The following is a 22799-nucleotide window of genomic DNA, read 5'->3' as shown; positions in this document are numbered from 1 at the left end:
TAGTTTTGCACTGCAATGCCTATATTCTTATATTCTTAATACTCACAGATTTCAGCAGTACAAAATTTTCACACCACCCCTGAAAAGTCCTCGTTCACACAGAATCCAACAACTTCACTATCAGCTTTAGTGGCAGCAGGCTTAAGCCTAGAAGTCTCAAATCTGATAGACATTAAAGAATGAGCAAATTTCCTAGCTAATCTAATTTAGCTAGCACAAGAACATTCTCTACAAGGCCAAGGATATTACTGGCAGCACAAGTAGCCACACTTATGAGGAAGCTACTTAACATTTTCCATTGTAATACTCTGCTTCAGGATAACTTTGAACAATTCTGGCTAAACATTCCTGATGCTAGCTGTCTGACTAATAGGATCTTTTTTGGGAAGCTTTAGCTCAAGGGATTCAGCTATTTCCAAGGCTGAGGCTACAGAAAAGGGGGGAAAAAAATAAAAAAAATACAAAAAGAGAGAAGGAAAACTAGAGTTTCATATGAAAAGCTCTGGCACTTCCATAAGGGAAAATGAGAGTTTTGATCTTATAATTCAAAGAATGACCAAGGATAAAGGCTGACAATAAGTAACATGATGACATAATTAAAGAATTAAGAAACATAAGAAATTAAAATCAGGTGGTAAGAAGAGGGGAGGCAGAACAACCTTGTCTGGCTGGTAGCATTACCAGCCCAGAAGGGTTCATCACATCTATGCATTTTGCCTCAACACGGCTTTGCTGTTCAGCAGGTAGCAAAGCAGCTCATTAACACCTCTCTGCTGTCAGGTACACATAGCAGGCAATTGCATTGGGCTGCTGCTTTCCACTCTCCTGGCTCTCAGAGAGAGTAACTGTGTCTCCAACACAGCCTCAAATACAGCTGCCATGGCAGTCTACACAAATTCATACAATAATTTCTGCTTTACTAGACTTTGGAAATCTGAGCCCTCAAGAGACAGGAAAAACCTGAATTGTCAGTGCAATCTTCATCCTGTTACTCAGTACACAACCTTTTAATAGCCTAATCATGTACTATTTTCTCCATAAGATGTAATAATAAGGCAATTATACTTAGATTCTCCAAATGGTATCAAGGGCCTGCTGAGCATGGGCTGGATTGAGCACATGAAGTACTTTAAATGCATATGACAGATGACAGCATCTGTCTTAAGGAGCTTACACTCAGGAAATACAAAAGAGAGAATTGCTACTTGTTGTACTGGAGGAATGAAGCACTGGGATTCAAGGACCTTCTCAGGGAGGACCTTTATCTGGATCTATTGTATCGGCATTTAGATAGGATTCCTGTTGGGCTCACGTCTATGTTGCCAGGCAGATGTGAATGAAGAAGCAGCTCATATGTTTCAAATCAAGAGTTGCCCTCTACATAAAGAAATTATTCACCCATGTCTATCAACAGCACTACTGCCACTCTAGTGCCTGGAGTGGCACATTCACTGCTATGGCCTGGTAGCAGGCAGAGCTTGCAGCTGGTGAGCCACAAGACATGGACAAGTTTCTCTCCAGGAATGGGGGTTTCCTCCTTTGGGATTGCTAAGCCCATGGCACAGGTCCTCTGTCACATCCTCCAGTGAGGATGCCCTTCTGTGTTTTGTAGGAGAAAGGTAAAGTTTGGCTGTCCCAAGAGAGGAAGAAGCAGCAGCTGCCTATGAAGGGGATGAGAAATTTCAGATAGATGCCTGATTCGTGCCACTTATTTAAAAGAGATGAAACATACCATATATAAACAAAAGGAATCTCTTCTAATAATGCTATCATCTAATGAAAGTTCTTACGATTTAAGATATATTCACACCCACAAATGCTGACTTTTCTGCAAGCATGTGTAATTTACAGACAAAGAGAAACCAGTCACTTTACAACCATGGAAGTAGTTTGGTGTTTGATGCAGAAGCCTCTCATAAATTACCTGATTTCCTTCTACAGATACATACAATTAATATGTCTGGGTATCCCCCCTATTTCCTTGGAGTGTGGGGATTAATTAAACGCTCATGGAAATCTTAACAAAAAATCAATTTGCGAATGGGAGCTCTTCACTTCCCAAGAGCTTGTCTGACTGCACTCCACGTCAGCCAGCCCTGGATGGATGCTGGTGGTCCCTGTGAACGCGGATCTGCACAGCCTCCCCTGCACACACTCTGTGCTGTGCACAGCTGGTGGTGTCAGCATTAATGAAGGATGATGTTGAGCTTTTCTGAGGCAGAGCTGACGCAGTCACACAGTTTTTAGCTCCTCTGATCCCTCCCAAGCTCCCTGGCCAAGCACAGTCAGACAGAGCAGCGGCTGGGCTGCCAAGGTCCCCAGCAGACCTGCAGGACACACGGCCATGGGAGCTGCACCAGCACTCGCTCACCAGTGAGAAACTCCTGCAGAGAGAACTGAACATCTGATGTGGCAGCTGTGTGTAGGAGGCATTGTGAACAGCTATTTGTGGTTGAACTAAGAAGGCCAAAAAGCCACAAGAAACCAAGCCCATGATTGCTGGTGCTCACATATATAACTGTAGAAAGTGCTCTTCTATGAACCGAAAGGGCTTTTCCCCCTAACAGTACTAGAAACTTAGATGTCTTAGAGCATGACTTCAGGAGTCACGTGAAAAATTAACTTCAATATGACCTTAAAGTCCATGTAAAGAAGTTGTTAACATCACTGGCATTTGTAATTGCTAATCATTTTGGAAACTATTTTCTTCATAGCCAGTAACAACAGATTTGCCAGACTTCTGCACAGCAATTAATATGATCATGCCTTTTTGGTTGGGTTTTTTTTTTCCCCCATGAAAAAAATAAATATCTGTGTGGAAATCACACATTTGGTCCAAAACAGAAACTGCTCATGTGTTAAAATTCTTGCAAGACAGACTAGCCTTGATCTACTTACTTCTAAAATAAATAAATTGGTCATTATTAGTCAGTAAATTGGTAATTATTAGTCAAGACTTCCCTTTCAAGCACATTTTTTACCACATCTTGAAAAAGTCAAGTCTATTGCAACTGGGGAGTTCCAGTTATATAATACGTTTTTCTGCCTTGGATGCAATCTGTGAGCTAATAATTAAATGTGCTAATGCTAAAGAAGCAAAATGAAAGATTTGGGAACAAAAAAAAAAAAAAAACCCAATCAGTTCTGTGACAGAGAAAATCTTATTTAAGTGCTTTGTTTTCAAACATCAGATACAAAAGCAAGCAAACACTCATGTGTTGAGACCCCTGAAACTTTCAACCAGATTTCAACTTTCTAACCTGAGGGATATGGCTCTCCCTAAGTTTTACTGAGAGATAAGGGATGAAATCACACACTGAGTAATGAAAACATGACATATATAAAACTAGATATGTATTGGTCAAACCCAGAAGGGGAAAAAAAAAGATTGATGTATTCTACGACATTTAAGCAACATCACCCTCAGTAATGGAGAGAGACTGAATAAATTGATCATTCAAACCAGAATGGCAATCCTTGTTACACATTTTCTTCTCATCTTATGAAGTTTGGAAGGCTTCAGCTGTGTTTCTGATGGATGAATACATTGCTACTCTTCCTTGTTTATTTTACTGACAGTCTAATGCCTTTTAATATCATTGTAAAATGGATCTGGCCATTTTTCCTCACATATAAATGTTTGCTTTAATTGAATAAGACATTAACTTTTCTTTTATTAAGGAGTCTTTTGCTTTTCTCTCAGTAAGGAGCCTTTTGCAAAGCTGTTGTTTTTAGACATCCTCCACAGCTCTGCACAGTTCACTACTGTTAAGCATATGATGAGTTGTGTCAACAGCAATCTGTTCTGTCAATAAAAGATCAAAAATAAAACACAAGCCCAACTTTGTATAAACCTCCTTCCAGTAGTAAAGCTGACATGAAAAGCTTCTGAACAAGTCCCTCTGGACTAGTCCAAAGAGCAGCACCACCATCTCCTGAGCTGTGCCAAGCTGAAGTGCAGGGACATGAGAAGGTTGAATTTGGGATCATACCTGACACCTGAGCAGCTCAAACCTCCACCATAAATGGAATGTTCAGATCACAAAATTTAAAGTGTCACTCCAACTGCAGACAAAGCTTTCCAGAAGAATTCATGGAAAAGTAAATATAATGACAGAAGGCATGGGTTTTAGAGCAGCATGCTGGTTTTGCTTAAAAATCAACAAGCTGTGGGCAAAATCTGAAGAAAATTAAAAGGCAGTATAAAATTCAAGGGGAGAAATGCACAGGCATGGAAAATCATGAGGGACATATCTCTCACGCCAGGGCTGTCAATCTGGATGAGAAGCAGTTCTACAGACAGCAATTCAATTCCTCTTGCTGCACACACTGCACTTATTTTGACTGGGATATTATTTGCACCACCAGCTCCTAACAATGTCTCAACAGAGCACTCAGAGTCCTTTGGCTGCCAAGTGAGAATCATTAAATAGTGCTTGCTTCTTAAAGATGCCTCAGATTGTCACCCATTTGTCATACCAGAGATTTGTCAGAAGGCAAAAAACTGAGCAATACAGACCAACAAGAAGAATGCATGGGCGCAGAAACCTGCAAAGTACAAGGAGCATAAACACAAAGATGTCAAATGTTCTTTACAAGCGTTATTGGTTGCCAATGCCAATCCCACTGAGTATCCTTGCTAGCACCAAAAAGGACATCTGCAACCTCACTCAGACCTTCTCTACTCTGCCCCTCTGTGCACGTGTTTACATCTGCACAAACTACCCATTCTTGCATGACAGCTCCTTATACCCACACTGGTCAGCTCTGCATACAGGTCCAGACTTCGACAGGACACACCGGAGTAGAAATGTTTAAGTATTTGGGAGAATATCATGTGGAGCTGAAAAAAGGATATGATAATCTGGGTAGAAGAGTTGGGAGTACCCTGTGTTTCTTCTACATGGGCAGTCAGCAGCAGAATGCTTTACAGCCTAGATAAAGTCTGGTGGTCTGGTGCAACTTTGAGAATACCAAACAGAGAATGGAAACAGTGCATCATATCATGATGTCAAGGCAAGGTCACACCAAGCATGTTCTGATTACAGAAAAGTTCTCCCATTTAGTTTCATTTTCCTTAAATATTAATGTTAAGAACTAGATTCTGACACCTGTGGCAGTTAACTGTATCTAAAGAATTTTTTATTTTTTAGTTAAACCAATAGAAGGTCCAAAGTTCAGCACCTTCTCCTACGGCTTGTCCTGAGCATAACTGGGGTGCTGGTCCAACCAGACACATTTCAGACTGAGAAATACTGAGAAATACTGAGATTTCCCTGTTCCACTTTGCTTTGAGCTGAGTAGGAGCATGCACCATCCATTGCTGTAACTACCTCAAATGACCAGAGCATGGAATTTCTGCCTCTTTATGCAATACCAAGCTGCAACCACCCCACCTTTCACCAGCAAAGCCTTTCTGTCTACACAGGACAAGGGGCTGGGAAAGGGGCACCTCTAAGTGGCAGTCATGGCACTGGGACCTGAGCTAGAGCTGTGGTTAAGGGAGACAGCGCTTCACATCCACGACATTTCATAAACAGCAGTGGAACAGAGGCAGTAAATCTCACAGCAAAATCTCACCAGCTATACTGGTGAAGATCCTAAGTATTAAACAACCAGAAGAAATGCTGCTCTTCTCCAGCATCAAAACTAAGATAATTGTCCCCTGTTTTCTCCTTTCAAATGTCACTTTTGAAAGACTTGCACATCTAGCTTGAAGAGCTTGTAAGATTCACACCAATTAGAGATGGATACCATAGTAACACTTCCTCTTACAAGGATTACAGTTCTGCAGAAATAAAAAATCAATTACAAGCCAGTTATCCCAAACCTGCCTGGTTAGGAGCCTGACAAGAGATGACAGCTTGATGCAGACCCTGTGTGTAACTGTAACCACAGGGCAGGTTTTCTCCTGCGTGCACATTTGGTCTCCTGTGGGTATCTGTGTTACCTGACTATTTGTAATGGAGAGGGAACCACGGGGTAGAGGCCATGCCTGTCTCTGCAATGGCTTGCTGACCAAAAAGAAGCTCTAAATTTTTTATATGCATTTCTCAAGGACACTAGGTCAGTACATATTCACTGGTACACAGGAAAGCCTTTCACAGACAAGAAAGCAGAAAAAACAGGTTGTGCTATGATAATCAGAAATAGAAAGGACATATCTTGTGGTGAATGAGTTGCTAGCTCACTTACATTACATAAAGAACAAGTAAAAGCAAAGCTACAGAAATACATAGATAGTGGGGAAAGTCCACACTGAATCCAGTATGAAGACACAGCCCCATCCCTATCAATCTCCAATCCCCACAGATGCTGATTCTCTTTTCTTGATCAACACCTTTAAATGACTCCACCTCTCCTGCCTCCCAAAGAAGCTTCCTCTGAATTATTTCTACCATGACAGAAGACCAAAGTGTAATTCAGAACAGAACAGTTAAACTATCTCCAAAATTTACTTACATGTCACTTACTTTTGTATCTCATTTCCCTCTCTGACACAGGTCTATGCCTTTAGAAGCTACAAATCTCTACTAAAGTCTTCCTTATTTCTTAATGGACTTTAATTGACATTTAGCACATTTTTAATCTGGCTAAAAAAAAAAAAAAATCCACTGAGTGCAGAATATTACTGCCTTCTTTCTCCATTTACATCCTCAATACTAAAGAACTAATTCAAGACACACAGGTTGTTTTTAACCTGTTCCAAGTATCTGTTTTGCTAACTTTGCAGACCTCCTAGTACGGATAATGTTACTGCTGCTTCCTGCCATACACATACAGAGTTAGTCTTCTATTCCCAGTTATCCAGGAGATCATTTTTTCTCACTCAAATATCTCATCTTAGCCTAATTATCTGCTCCTACATCTGTTCCCTGGTGCTTATTTTGCTAGAGAAACTAGAAAAATTAACACAGTTTGAATATTTTTTGTATAGGAAATTAAAATCATGTGGCGCTGTAGCAGGATACTTTAGTGATCTCTGATTTCAGAGGAGTTCACTGTATGAAAGCTAACACAAAAAAAAGGTGCATAAAGTTTCCAAAGTAAAATATCAGCCTGGCAATTTGACAGATACGTGAGGGCTGATCAAAATTTGCATACATATCTACATAAATATTGCCATCACTATAGCTTAGATTGGAAAAGAATGAGTACTTAGTCTAAACCCCAGGTTTCACACACTTATGACTTTCCAAAATATTCACCTGAATATTCATCCAGACTGAAATATTCCATGCTAGATCCATGTTTAGAGGATGTTATTTTAAAAGACTAAACAACACTTCTTCAGCCATTTTAGGCTCTTGGTATTCAAGACACAATGACATGCAAGAACTAAAGAGGAAAAAAAGACGAAATCATGACAGCAACATGTGTGAGCTGCCATGTACTAAATCTTTAACTTTCTTTTTAAAGAGATAAGTAGAGCAAGTTCAGGAATAAAGACTCGTCCACATGAACAGCTCCAGCAGATGCTGCTCTTTTACACCACACTGGCTGCTCCAGCTACTTCTGGACTTTCTGTCATGAACAAGTCAGTAGCATCACTGGATTGCACAGAATTGCTTAGGTTGAAAAAGACCTTTGGGATCTCCAAGTCCAACCATTAACTGGTTTTCATTCCAGCTTTTGGTTCCAGATTCTGATTTCAATGCAGTTGGTGGCAGCAAGAGGAAATGGGAACACAACAAAATATGGTGGGGACCAGTCTCCACATCCCACTGGTTTTGTATGTTCTGAATGTGAAGTCTAAGAAATATCGGTGATACAGAAGGAGCATTGCACCAGACCGTCCAAACAGATTAAAATAAAAATGAGCAACTGCCCCAAGTGTCTAGCACATTGCAGTTGTAACTTCTCAACCAAAACTGGGAAATCTTAAATTTCTTCTCTAAGTCAGTTATACTGAACATTTGTAGTATTTGTTTTTATTTCTGACTCCAAGTTAAATAAAACCTGTATTATTTGCTATGACTAAACATGAATAACTGCCAAACATTTATAAAACCTGAGTGACCACAGAAAATTCCAGTTCAATTCGGCCAACAAGTAAGAAAATACTAAAATATCATTAAAATGTGCCTTTATTTTTCTATTATAAGGGAATTCTACATAAACCAAGTTGACTCTGTTTTACAAGACTTTCCTCCCAATATAATAAATTTTCAAGATGATCATGAACAGTGTAAAGCTGTAAAATTACACTTCTTGTTGAGGGCTTCAGCAAAGTTTCTTCAGTTGTTGTAATCCTGGAGAGCCTGAGCCATGAAAAGCTTGCCCAGGTTCTGTGCATTGAACTCCTTAATATTCTGGCAGTAGGTATTTATTTGACCTGTCAAAATGAAAGAGTAAACCTCTGTCAGTCTTGAAATTCAGAAAGACACCCCAGAACACAGTTTTTCAAAAGCCAAATATGTATGAACCACTGAGGATTTACAGAGAAGCCACTAACTCTGCTCAACTACTCCACACTTTGGAATTTTAAATTTTCAGGATGCTCAAGTATGTTTGGGAAGAAGAAGAAACTAAATTAGGAGAACAGGTAAACTGATATGCTCAAAAAAAACCCCTTAATTTTCCAGCACTACAAGCAGTTTCTGAAAATACATATGACAATAAAAAGAATAAACAATTATTGCTGCTGGACTGAAAGCCCAATCACATTAATTCTTCAATTTAGCTGCTCTAAAAATTCAACAAGACTGAATTTCAGTTCTGTTCTTATGCACATGCCTTCTCTATTAAAATATTTGCAAGAAGTATTTTTCAGCAGCATACTGAAAATTGTGCCATTCCTCTGTGACATTCTGCTAGCCTTTTTTTCTACCTAACATTTCATTTTATTTCAAAAATCACCAGGGTATGAAGATTTGTCAGTGCTTTACAAATCAAATGTGCCCATCAAAACATTTTTACACTCTTACAGCTACAAGTTATTTCCCTTGTTAGCTACAAGTAGCAAAACCTGAAGCCAGTTTAATCAAAATTAAGGCTGTTTAGAAGGCCAATAAACTCTCAATTTAAAGAGAAGTAGAGAACTCTCTATTTGAGAAGTTTTTCAGTGCCTCAGAGACAAAGACCTAAGTTTTATTCTTTATCCACAAACTTTATTTCATCTAAGTTGAAGTGGATGCTTTCAATTCTTCCCCTGACTATGGTAAAAGAACAAAGAAAGAAAGTGCTTTGGCTGAAAACTGTCTTTTCCTTTAAGTGTAATAGTTTTCAATTCCTTCTCTCGTAAGGGGTGATTCATCCTAAGCTTTCACTTTCATAAAAAACACATTACACATATACACTCTTCAGTTGCATTTATAAGCTCTGTCAGAGCTGAATATTTAAATACTTTAATGCTGCTAGGATTCAGTAACTGCTAAAAACTATAAAAACAATAGGGTTTTCTAAAAGACTCTTTAAGGAGTAATAAATCAAGAATATCCTTTCTTCTAAACACAGCACTTATTATCAGTGTGAAACTATTAAATATCAAAATAATAAACTCTTGGTCACTTCAAAATTCAGGTAATTCAAATCCACCTTTTTTTTTTAATGCCAAAGCACTCTTTGATGTACAGAACATTACCAGGATATTAAATTTTCTCTCGGTACAAAACAAGGTGATAGCTATCTGATCCAAAAGGCCTGCAACAGTTAAACAATTTGCTTCCTCATTATATTTTCCAAACTTATTTTACTTAGCAGGGCACCTAGGTTGCCTGCTCTCTGTTGGCACTGTGAGGTCCCAGGTGTTTTTACCCTTTCAGGAGGCACAGAACAGGCACTGACAGTGGCCATGCCTGCAGCCCACCAGTGAACTGAAGAAACTGGGGGGTGGTGTCTCTCGTTATCGATGCTTTATTCTGATTTTTATCTCCTCTCTCCTGGCAGTGCAACAATATGGGGATAGTTTCCCTAAACCTCTGGCCATACAAAACAAAGAAATGATCTCTACTCTATTTGAAATTAAAAACAAAACCTTCTCAGCTGCTGCAACAATCAGTTTAAACCTATAAATATTATCAATAACTTGGGGCTGCTGTCAACTGCTCTGAATGAGAAGTTCCAGCCCAAAGAGCTTACTCCTGGGTCTTGTCTGTACAGCTCCTGAAGTTCTGGAGCTGAGGAGAGGCTGGGGCATCAGTGAAGGGAGCAGTTACACCCACTCATGGAAAAAGCCTGCCCCATGGGGAATTTCTCCATCTCTCCTTTAAAATGTGAAATGGACAATATCAAGGATAGGATGTGGAATGCTACCAAGCTAAAATATCATACCATAATGGCAAAAGTAATGAAAACTTAAAATGCTTTCAAAGGATACAACTGTGCTTTTTCCCAAGCGGACATTCTTATGTTAAAAGGCAATTTGAAAGCACTGCTAAACATTACCTGCAATAAGGAGTGACTCCATTCTTGGAGGTGGTTGTGGTGGTTTAAAAAGCTTATTGATGTCCTCCTCAGGAAGAGGGGGCTCTCCTCGGCTTTGACGCTGTATGTTTTCTTGCTGACGTCTCTGCTGATACTGAAATAAAACAACAGAATCAAAATGCAGCAGGACTTAAAAGCTGCAGAAAAAATTTTCAGATGTTTTCAAGAAACCAGCAAGTATGTTTTAAAAATTACATTTTTTAATGCAATTCAGGTTACTACAAACAATATAGTGTAATTCACAGTTTATTTCAATTCACTGGCAACAAGACATTCCCCATCCCACATGGCACCTTAAATAAGTGAGATAATGGAGAATCATACAGTACTGAGGTAGCGGGCTTAGCTTCTAAAATTTTTCAAAGAGAAACACTGTATCTGATGGAAAGAATAGAGCATGGTTGGAAAAGGCCTCTACTGCCCCACACGATAGAGAAAAGCAAGGGTGGAATATGTAGGTATGAGAAGCCACCACCTCAGATAGTTGCACAAACTAAAAATTCTGCATTTTATGTAAGTTAAAGATCAAAACAATATTAATGTGAAAGGGGAAGAGAACTTGATTAAATAAGGCATTTTAAGCCAAAAAATATTAACTCCAAAATGAGAACAAAGTGGTGGCTGAAACCAAGCACAATGGTTCATTTCTCCATTAACACGCTAGAATAGCAGCTTGTAAAAGTTTTTCTGCTCTATATATATATAAAAAAATTGTTTTCCATACTTCTCTTTGCCACAGAGATTACTCAAACTTATAAAAAGTTGAGACAAATGTTTCTGCAGCTATCAGATAAACATTTGTTCTTAGAAAGCTCATAAATTCAGGAACTATGTGAGATTTCATATTGTATGTGGCAGTGAGGATTGAGTTATTAAGTTTGTCTTCAAAGTCCTCACATTGAACACAAGAAAAAAGTATTTAAGGAGACAAAGAGTACAGACTGTTTTCTCTTGCTTACTTAAATGTATCTGTGATCCAATGAGTTTGAAAACAGTTCTTACTTGGTGGCACAATCAAATGAAGTAATTTTTTTCCAGTAGTAGTGACAAATACATGTTTTTGGACAATGTTAAAAATAAAATGTGAAATGCCCATATTTGTATGTGAATTGCATGCAGTTTCTTCTTTCTTTGCATTACCCCATTTACTTCTCAGCAGTCTGCCTATTATTCTTTATTGAAATGGCTTGCTCTTAATCACAATCGCTCCATTCTAGAAATGAAGTTACGACCACTAAGTATGCTGCAACGAGCCACTACTGAAGCAGCTATAGTTAGTAAAGAAATTAGTGAGACACCATGGAACCTTCTTTGCTCTGCTTTTCAAAATAAATAGATCCCCTTGTTGCTAACAAAAACCTTTGAAGTAGATGCCATCATTCTATTCAAATTAGGCAGTAAGGGAAAAAAATTCTGAAGATAACATGCATGAAGCTTCTATGTCCTTGGGAATTCCATGGCCAGGACAGACCACTGATCCCTAAAATATTGCTTGCTGCTTCCCTAAAATATTCCCTGTCCAAGCTACATTTATGTGGAAAAAAGCAATTTTGATTTTAAAACAGTCAGTGATGAAGTCTTTTACATGAACAACAGGTGCTCTCTTTAATAATCACTGTGTGTGGCAATACCAACAACATTTTATCTTAAATGTGATCTGGTCCATTTTCAGTTGGCCAATATTCAATCTTGTCATATCTCTGTCTGCTAGATAAAAGAGCTCCAATTTATTCATCATGAAGGTATCTCTTGAGTAAGCAAGTAACTTGTTAACTTTTCATATTATGTGAATTCTGTTCACCAAAATCTTCTCTCCAGGCTTTCAAATAATTCTCATGGTGCTTTTTTCCAATTTACCACCATCCTCCTACAGTCAGACAGAGCATTGCTTTATCTGTGCAGCAAGAGTAAAGAAAGTAACACGGTCTTCAAATATCAGAATACTTAAGGTTGGAAGGGACCTCTGAAGGTCACCTTGTCCAACCCTTCTGCTCAAGCAGGGTCACCTAGTGCTACTCTTCATACTCAATCTCTAATAAATGGATTTTAATTCTAATTCTCGAATGCTTTGAATTTTAAAGAGGCCCTTTGGCACCAGGAATTGAAAGTCAGCATCACCCAATCAGCATCACTATTTATTGATACTAAATATGACTCAAATGTCCTTTTCAATCAGAGAACAGTCCAACTTCCTGACAGTCCACTGGACTATGCTTCTTTATTTCTAGATGCATGACCACATATGATGGTACTAAGACAAAGTTTGGTTTGCACCAAAACTTGTAGTTTCACCCCTTTCATTTACTGAAGCTCTTATTCCTGTGTCCATGGAGTACTTATAAATTATTCTGGTTAATCCTAAATCACTAATAAACATGTAAAATAGTGAAGAAAGCTAAATCCATACCCTATGTCACTAGAAGTGAATTCATTTGGTAATTGCCAACTGAGTAACGCATTTAAGAAATCTTCTTGTAGTGGGTTTGTGACAAGACTTTGGTAGCAGGGGGACCACAGGGGTGGATTCTGTGAAAAGCTGCCAGAAGCTGCCCCCATGTCCAATATGCCAAACAGCAGCTGGCTCTGAGATGGAGCCAGCACTGTCCAAGGCCAAGCCCAACAGTGACAGTGACAGCACCTCTGGGATAAAACATTTCAGATGGGGAAAAAATGCCAGCCAAGAGAGAGGAATGAGAGTATGTGAGAGAAACAGCCCTGCAGACACCAAGGTCAGTGAGGAAGGAGATTCCTCTGCAGCCTGTGGTGCAGAACATGGTGAAGCAGCTGTGCCCTTGCAGCCCATGGAGCAGGGGAGGAATGTGAGGGGACCTCTCCCTGAGGAAGGAGCAGCAGAGATGTATGAATGAACTGACCACAGCCCCTGTTCCCTGGCCCCCTGCACTACTGAGGGGAAGGAGGAGAGAACATTGGGACTGAAGTTGAACCCAAAAAGTAGGGATGGGTGAAGGGAAGGTGTTCTAAGATTTGGGTTCATTTCTCATCACCCTACTCTGATTTGATTGATAATAAATTAAATTCATTACCCTAAGTCAAGCCTGTTTTGCCTGAGATGGTAATTGCTGAGTGACTTCTTCCTGCCCTTAGATCAACCCATGAGACTTCTGCATTTTTTCTCTCATGCCCAGCTGAGGAGAGGAGTGATAAACTGGCTTTCTGGGGAATTTGGCATCGAGCCAGGGTCAACCCATCACACTGCTTAACAGGTGTATTTTTGATAGATCTTGCTTAGATCCAAATTTTTCTGTCTTGGATAACACAACCCAAACTGTATTTTGTTGAAAAAAAATTGTCTCACTTAAGTTTATTCATGTTACCAACCTGATGTTTCTGCTGCTGCTGCTTGCTTACATTCCTCAGGTAGGTATTGTATTTAACAATGTCTTGGCTCATCTCATCCACTCTGTCCATCAGCAGCTGCAGGCTCTTCCCAAGGTGATTACTGAAAAAGGAGAATCATTAATGAAAGATTAAATTTACTACAAAAAAAAATTAAAAATTAAAAATTCATTCTGTCTCTTGACCAGTATTTCTGCACTAATGACACCATTTGCAAAATTTTAAGTTCCTGATTATCTTTGTTCATATATTTATTTGATGATACTTTACATGGCATCTCCTCCTCTAGCATCTTTGCCTCACTGCAAATACCAAGTTTAAGTGTTTTGGTCTTTCTAGGAACCTCCCACTAATGAAAAAACAATACCTTGCATGAATTTACAATTATTAGAGATGCAGGGCATACATCTAAAAGAAAAAGTCTGATGTTTTTGTGACATGTAACCCAAGCAACATTCCAGGAGATGTGCTCAAAATGTTTGGTTTCATATTACTTTTTAAAATTCATTACCTTTATATTGTTTTGCACAAATTTTTAATTATCTCTCTGTTAAATATTATTCTGATTAAGAACAGCTAAATATTCTTCAGAACTCCATCTCATTAACCATGCCTGGAAGCTCAGCAGACATGGTTTGATCCTAGCTGTTGAGAGGGAGTCTGTGTCCTGTCCAGCCAGCTCCACATTCCATACCATAGGCAACATGGAAGCAGCAGGCTGGGCGTGTCCAGCAATGCGATCTCCTGCCTTGGCCAGACAAATGCAGTCTGTTAAACAACTTTTATTGTTACCATTTTTAGCAATGCATTCAGTATTTTGCAGGAATGTTCAACTTAAGGTATACCTTCCAAGTCAAAGTTTTGGAAGTTTTTAGGTTGGTGCCCATGGAGACATCCTCCTAAATTGTGTTTACAGGGTAGAGCAGTAGAAGAAGGACACTTTCTGCTCACTATTGATCTCTTTGATCAGAAGCTGGTTTGTTGGTTCTGTTGTCCTACTTGGCTGATGACCAACAACTCAAAACTCCATCTTTCTCCTCCTTAAGTGAAATCTAACAATCATGAGAGTTTCTTTCCAATTTAAAGTTTGGTGCACTTCAATGTCAGAATCCCACCCTTCAATCACTGTTTCACCATGTTACCTGAGATTCTCTCTTCTTTCACAATGCTTTCCTATCATCCTACAGCCTATGGACTGGAAAAACTCTAACTGGAAGACAAGGCATAAAGTCAAAAGAGAACCACACATGTAATACTGAGCACATCCCTAAGTGTAAATTACTTCCAGAATCCATAGAACTCATACTTGGAGACAGAAGGTGATCATGCACTTAGGAATACCTGCAGAAAAGAGAGCAGGAGACACCCTTATCTCTGAGTGCAAGGACAGCTGTTTCACTCACTGGGCTGCTCACTGAACAAAGGCCTGCATCAGGAACCTCAGACCACAATTTATTTACAAGCCAGAGTTAAATCGCACTTGCGTACAGAGGCAGATGGTGTGGAGGAGTTCAGCTCCACAGCAGCAAGAAAGGCGCCACTATAATAATTATTTTTAAACTTCTTGGGGTTTTTTTGGTTGAGCATTTCAAGCACATGATATTTAGAACTGTGGAATATTGCCATGGCCAGGAGCATGCATGCTTTCAGTTTTTTACAGAGTTTATATAGTATGGAGTTAAGTGTTAGAACTGGATATTATCAGAAATGCATGTATAGGTACACACTAATAGCTTTGTAATGTATGTACACAACAGAAATACAGAATTATTTTACAGATAGTGTCCCTGTGAAATATAGTTGGTTACAAAGAATGATTTTATGTGAATCTCTTTGGGACCAGCTTAGTACAACAGAGCATAGAAACAGAGAGTTATTGTCAGAAGTTGCAGTAACACAGTGTTTGCTCTCATTGCCAGGGCAACAAAAAACAGATAACTTAAACAGATGTGAACTGAGACATGAAGTGATAAGTATGCTGCAAATACAGAACCAGCTTTTCCCTCAGTTCTCATGCGGCTGATACCCTTTTTTGCTCCATCCCTTAAAAAAACAGAAAGACAAATAGGAAGTAGTTTGTAAAAATGCTTACATACCATCTCTAAGGAAGTTTTATTCAGCTGAAGTTTATTCTGCTGATACTCTGGAAGTTAGATCACACTGCTTCGGCCCATAACACTCATCATACACCTAATTTGCTCAAAGGGTGCTGTAGGCACCTCCATCCATTGTGCATTCCCTACAGCAGATCTCAAAGATCACACTGCCAGGTATCTAAATGCCCTCTATGCATCAATACAATTAAAAACATTAAATATATATATATATTTTTAAAAAAGTGGTGCCAGTAAGTGCTACTTGCATCCTTATCTAGACTCACTTCCCTACAGGGCTCTGTGACAGTCAAGTGTAGACAATGCAGAGCTCAGCACTTGCATTTGTTGTTGTTCTGGGGGGATCAGTAATAAAGAAACTGCTATTTCAATGGCTGCATTTCAGTCAGCAGATTCAGCAAAAGAGGCAATTAATTGAGTTTACATTTAAATTAGTGAGTAATGCAGACCAACAGGAACAGACCTATGAAGCAAAACAGCTGGTGCTGAGAAACCAATGGCCATGCTACATGTGTTTGGGGGGGTTCTTATCACTGCTTCTGACATGGTCCAGTGATCTGCAAGTGGCTGAGGCACAGTAATTATCCTCCCAAAGCCTCTTTTCAGTTTAGTTTCATCTGAAACAAATCAGGTCTGAGATCACACTGTGGTGATGACCTGAAGGCACTCTTGAATTGTGCTAGAAGACAGCTCCACCTCAAGATAGCACCAGAAGACCACCACTCCTCTGGTACAGTGAATCTTCATTGAAGAAAACTATCAGCTTTCATCACAAAGTCCCCCCTCTCACATGGGGACTGTGTTCTTTTTTGTGAAGAAATACAGATAAGAAAAGAGGGGGAAAATGAAAAATCAGAAGAAGTACCTGCCATGTGGATTCTTACACATCTAATGAAGAATAATCTAATGTGAGAAGACTCCTTCACCACAACTGTTACCAGAATCATGGACCTGTAAGGAGTGACCCATAGAACTTCTGGAAATTTATAATTTGAGACTTATTTGTGTAGCTTACTTAGATAGCATAATCAAAAATGCCCCAAAATGACTAACACATACAAACTGCCAAAGGGAATTTGTCAAAGCCTCTTTACATCATAAAACACACTAGAAACTATAGTCTGGAAAGCAGTTTCCTGAGCTGTGCATTTTTTCTGTAACAGCCTTATATATGATGGGATGTAATTGTTTACCCACAAGGGTAGATATAAGATCAGGTCATCGACACATGAGATTCCTTGTTCAACAGATTCCTTGTTTAACAATGATCAAATACAAGGGTCAATTAATTCTGAGGGTGAAAGGCAGAAACCTGTGAGCAGAATAGTCTAACCTGCAGATAACACTGATGTCTTTCCTGTCTTGTTCTTTCTGCTGGTGAGCCCTGCAGTTGGCAGTGATGGAATCCAGCACCCACAGAAGGAGAAAGCAACAACGACATGTTAACTGAACTCACAGATCACTCACTGCACAAGGGCATCCTTGTAGGATACAGATCTGGCTAAGAGACCTGAATGCAAGCCTTGCTCTTCCCAAGGGAGTGAGTGCTCATACCACCATACTTCCCTTTGCAGATATATTTTAAGGAGAGCAAAGGTCCAGCTCACTGCTGCCAGCAAAGGCAGTTTGAGAGGTTCCACCACCAGCATCTCCCTGCCTCTCCCTTGCCCACAGCCTACAGCACTCTGAGCTGTATGGATTCAGCTGTTTGCGTGGGCACACTTCAAACTCCTTCAGTGAAACAGTCTACTCTAAATGCAAAAACACCCCCTGTTGGGGTTTCTAGTTTTTGGGGGGAGGCAGAGGGGAAGGCTGGAAGGGAGGAGTGCGAGTTTTTAGTCTGACTTTTTCCATCAGACTATGCCACAAAAGCTATTTGTACAGCCATATTCTGAAACAGATGAGAAAATAAAAATCTTTGAGGGTGGGAGGGATGTAGAGATGAAATGGGGGTAGTGGAGAGAAAAAAGACAAACAGCTGGGACTGGAACCTCAAACTGGCTCTGCTTCTGTAGCATTCATAATGGGGAACTACACATGAAGCCCATATTTACTTCAGCATCTTTAATCAGAAAAGGACTCCAGACACACTTGCTAAAGGTCTGAAACATCCAAAATGAAGCTTCAAGTCAGACAGCCAAGCTTCAAAGAGAAGCAGCAATTCCCATGGCTCCCAGTGCCCATGTGCTGCTGACTCCTTTGCCTGTGTCCAGGCACAGCTGGAATCAGCTGGCACAGTGCTGCCCCACGAGCCGGCGGCCCTGCTCCTCCGACACCCGGGTCACTGTGCTGCACCCAGGCACCAAAGTTTGGGCTATAACAACCCTGAAGCTGGAGATGTGCAAAAAAGACAGCCCCCTAAACCTGCCTACAGCTGCCATTATTGGACCCCCTCACTTATTTAATTTTATTTTGCTTGCTAAGGAAGATGAGAGCAAGGAACAGCAAGTGGAAGCGCTGGAAAATGCTGTATCTGCTGCTCATTTTTTCCACTTTCCACCACTCCACTGAGGCCCCCTCTCAGCCACTGCTTTTTGGGACAGGTGCCATCCTGTACAGAATTTTCCTCCTAGTGGGAACAGCTTTGGGTGGATTAGAGAAGTACTGCTGGCCAAAGCACATCTTTTTGATTAAAAATGTGTAAGGTACGTTCCCACTACTTAGCAGAACTTGTTTACATCTCAGCATTTCAGCCTGAGTTCAACCTGTGTTGTTTAAGAGGATTTTGTTTGAATGAGATATGTAAGTCAAGAGTCGTGAGTTCCATTCTGTTTTCCATTGTGACTTTGATGTGTACCTTTGGGCAACACATTTACTCTCTCTGTGTCAGGTTCTCCCACCTGCAAATTAGAGATTTTCATAATTATCTTAATAATCCGTTAAGCACATTGAGAGTTTTAAATAAGCAGTGCAATGTGTAAAGGTTAATATTGTTTTTAAAAGCCAAAGCAACCCTTTTTATATTACTTCTGCAAAAATACTGCATCTGATGTTTGAAAAATATAACTGCCAAGTAGATGTTAGTGCAGTAAATGTTCAGCACATGTTTGCTTCTACTGACGAACATTATTAGAAAAATTGTTTGAGACAAATTGAGATATTATAGAACAACCCTATTATGAAGCTAGACCACAAGAAAGCTTTTTTTAATTTAAACTAGATCATCAATAGAATAAGGAAGAGATGGATGAGAATGAGAAAGTTGGTTGTAATTATTTCCCTGCAGATCTGGAACATTATCTGACAGGATTTTAATTCTTGAGTCTCTATCAAAAGACTGGCAGTACTCCAAGGTCTTCAAGACATTTTGGTCCTTAAGGGTAGCAGGATAACTGTTTGAGTAAAAGGCCTTTACTTGCTATTACTTGCTAACCTTGTGCTAGTCTGCCTTCAACCTATTTGCCTAGAGTACTTGAGTCAATTCGTATTTCACAAGAGAAACACAACTTTATGTCCAAAGAAGTAAATTACTATATACAATTATCACAAATATACTTCAAATGGAGAAAGATACTAAGGTGCAAGCAAAGTGCCTCAAATAGGTAGAGCTTTAAACTCAGACAAGGTGGGTGGCTGAACATGTGAAAATCTTGATGAAGCAAACGCTTCAGAAGAGAGGAACCATGGGTAAATAATTTTATTGCCAAAATCATTGCTTCAGAGAGTACAGAAGTTCAGGGATGCTCTCAAGGAGCCAAAAAAGCCCCCCAAAAGCCCAACAAATCCAAGACTCCAAAGAAATAAAACAACAACAAAAACCCAAACTAAGAAACAAACAAAAATATCACAAAACCCAAAACAAAAAACCAAAGCAAAAAAGTCCCACAATTAAACAAAACAAACTAAGACAAAAACCAAAAAACAAGGCCAAACCCAAAAACTAGCTCTGAAGTTACTGTCAACAACAGCAAAGTTAAGTGAGGAAGATATGCACCAAAATTAAAAGTTGTTATCTGAAATGTTTTAGCCTAAACTGCTGAAAGACAAAAATAAGGAAATGTGAAAATAAAACTCCAGAATAGTGGAGCTTTGAACTCCCTACTTTTCAAGTAATGCATGCTTTGACAGAGTAATCTTCATAGCTGAATTCAAGGAAAAACTATCTAAACATTTCAGCAGGCAGTACAAGTCACCTAACCTTGAATAAACAAGCATTAAAATGCTTTAATTTGCCACCTGCTTTGCCAGTTATACCAATATAAGATATCATTGAATGTAACCTGCCTGGTAACTAAAAGTAGCTATCAAATACTAAACAAAGGACACATACAAAAACCTCCAAACAACCCACTGGAGTAATTCCCAAAACTTTCCTTCAAACCAAACTAAGCACCTTACATTCCTCAAAGAGATCAGGCGAGCTTCAGAAATCTGCCAGGAAAGTCTGGTTTTAGTTTTGGGCTGGTTCTTTTCTTGTTCACCTCTCATTCCCTTTACTGGTACAAAGACCAACACAAAAGCCTGTCTTTCACGGGACATTTAGCACCAGAACAGAAAGTAATTTGTACATTTCTTATCTTTTATCTTGAGTCACGACAGTGGCACAGAACAGTTACTACATAAGACCTAAAGCTGTGATTTGTGATCTGTTCAAATTACTTTCCATTTCCAGAATTGTCTTGTGTCTCTAGCAGCAGCCCTTACTAGATCCAGGGTGTCAGGTAGTCCCAGCCCTTTACACAGGAGGAAACCCAAAGAATCAACTGAGGGCAATGCTGCCAGGCCACCTGGGAACCTTCTGTATCCTCAGCATGGTCCTTCCTCAATTTCACCACAAAGTGATAGAGCTCACAAGGAATCAAACCATTGTAATCTCCTGCATCCAGCCCTCATCCTCTCCTCAAATGGGAAAAGCTCTGTGATCTTTGACCATGGAAAGAAAATGACTTACAGAACACCTGCAGAGTAAACACACTGACTATCTCAGCAAGAATTCTTCACTTCAGAAATTCCAATGTGCAAAGTAACAACTTTACTGGACAGAATTACTGACTAAGTATTACTTGTGGCATTTGTGAATTCCCCAGCACAGTTCAACCCTACACCCGTTCTCTCTTGATCACTTCTCTAAAAGCTATCAGATCCCTCTGAACATCCACATAAGCTCAAGTAGAAAAGTGGAAAATTTCTGCTAACTTAGGCAACACAGGGACCACTAGAAATACATATCCATTAACCTCAGCCTTACATGATGGGGGAGGGAAGGGGAGCAGGAGAAAAAAGGAAAAAGTAAAAAGGCCACTAGGATCAGAATCTCAATGCCAAAGTGAACTGTTTTACCCCAAAAACTTATTCATGAATACAACCTAGCTTCTACATGCAACAATAATAATCCAACTGATTGTGTTGTGTAAGATTTAAATACTGCCAAATTTTTGATCAGACTGCTAGAAGTCATGCCTACTTTGTTATCAAAAGTGGATTTTCAGGGCAAAGTGCTACAAGAAGAAAAAGTTATTCCTAGACAAAGTTGTGAGATCATTTTAGAAACTCTTAAAACAATTTCCAACATCATGAATGCTGTCTGTCATAACCATCAGTGGCATTTTTGCCAGTTTATCAGACTGTTTATTATTTTATTTTAAAATTCATCCTGCTACTGAAGATTTCTTTTTTATTAAAATAGTTTATGTAATTACTAACAGAATATTTAACAAAACCTATTTTTAATAGATCTGTTTGCCCGTAATTTCTGAGTGCCCATATTTTCTTGAAAAAACACACTCTTTTGAAACATTTATCCATTTCAAGCATGGCAAGTGTATGAGGATATGAGACTGAATTTAGCCCTTGAATCTAATGCTACAGTTTTACCATGCAGTTTTTCCTTCAGCAAAAGAACACGAAGGGTAAAGTGTTAACCCCATTAAAAATCAAGGCAAAGCTTCGATGGACTGTAATGAGACTGGGATTTCACCCAAGGTGCTAAACTGTGGTTTGGGAAAGCGAATAAAAGTACATCCATTACTGTAACAAGTACTTACCTGCTAGCCAGACTGAGCAACTCATGCCTATCAGCTACTGCGGATTTCTTTTCCAGTTCCCACAACATCACATTGATCAGGTATGAATTCTTAATGACAATAGGCACTTCTTCAAACATGTTTTCGTATGCAATATTTGCCTTTTTCAAGCTGTGAAAAAAGTTACAGAATATTTACTAATATAAACAGTATCTCTCTTATGCTCTTTGTTGAATTGTTCCTCCAACAAACAGTTTTGTAAAAATTCTTGATTTTCATACTTCCAAAATTAAACAAGAGTCGAGTTTTGTTAAGACAGCATTTGCATGGCAAAACCTCACGTTTATTTACAAAGACTAGGCAAAGCTGCTCTAGGAAAAATTCTCAGAAGACAAGCAGCTGCCTTGCTTGTTAATAGATTACCTACGTGAAAAAGCCTCCAGCAAGAGACTGTACTGACAGGATTAACTCTGCCCCTTCCAAAATATTTTACTGCTTTTCCTGCCATCAGCATTTCTTGAGCAGAACTAAACAGTTAGTTACCACATGATGCTAAAATACCTTTAAATATCGTAACTACTACCAAGAAGAACAATTTTCCCAATACTTGAACAAATACAATTTTTACTGACCAAAAAAGTAGATTCACAAAATATTGTATTTTTTGGAATAATTAAATTCTGTGGTGAATATTAAAACATAAATTTTTAGTGTGTATTTTTTTACAACATACACATAAAAAACTATTGCTGTTCCTTTATAATAAAATAAATAAAATAGACAGTAATATTTTTCGTAAAATATGGACATAAAAGCATGATTTAGAAGTCTCTAAGGAAAGAGAACCTTAATTTCTTTATATTCATACTGGATTTTGGAACAAAAACTTTTGCTTTTTGCCTTCATCCCTCTTTTTTTTGACTGCTCACAGATTTGTTTG

The 22799-nt window shown here is 39.1% G+C and overlaps 1 protein-coding gene across 1 annotated transcript in view; it reads right to left on the bottom strand.

The window, feature by feature from the left end:
- Window positions 1-8069: 8069 nt before the first annotated feature.
- The window catches only part of EIF3H (eukaryotic translation initiation factor 3 subunit H), an 86466-nt gene continuing 71736 nt past the window's right edge, over window positions 8070-22799 (bottom strand). Inside the window, exons 5-8 of the mRNA XM_063173302.1 lie at window positions 21881-22030; window positions 13765-13885; window positions 10387-10519; window positions 8070-8335 (exon numbers count right to left, since the gene is read on the bottom strand). Coding sequence (XP_063029372.1) covers window positions 8238-8335; window positions 10387-10519; window positions 13765-13885; window positions 21881-22030 — 502 coding nt within the window. The 3' untranslated portion in view covers window positions 8070-8237. The remainder of the gene's footprint in view (window positions 8336-10386; window positions 10520-13764; window positions 13886-21880; window positions 22031-22799) is intronic.

Source organism: Melospiza melodia, chromosome 1 (assembly GCF_035770615.1).
Source record: "Melospiza melodia melodia isolate bMelMel2 chromosome 1, bMelMel2.pri, whole genome shotgun sequence".
Taxonomy (NCBI): Eukaryota; Metazoa; Chordata; class Aves; order Passeriformes; family Passerellidae; genus Melospiza; species Melospiza melodia.
The sequence above is the reverse complement of the archived record's forward strand: the minus strand, read 5'-3'. Positions and strand labels throughout refer to the sequence as shown.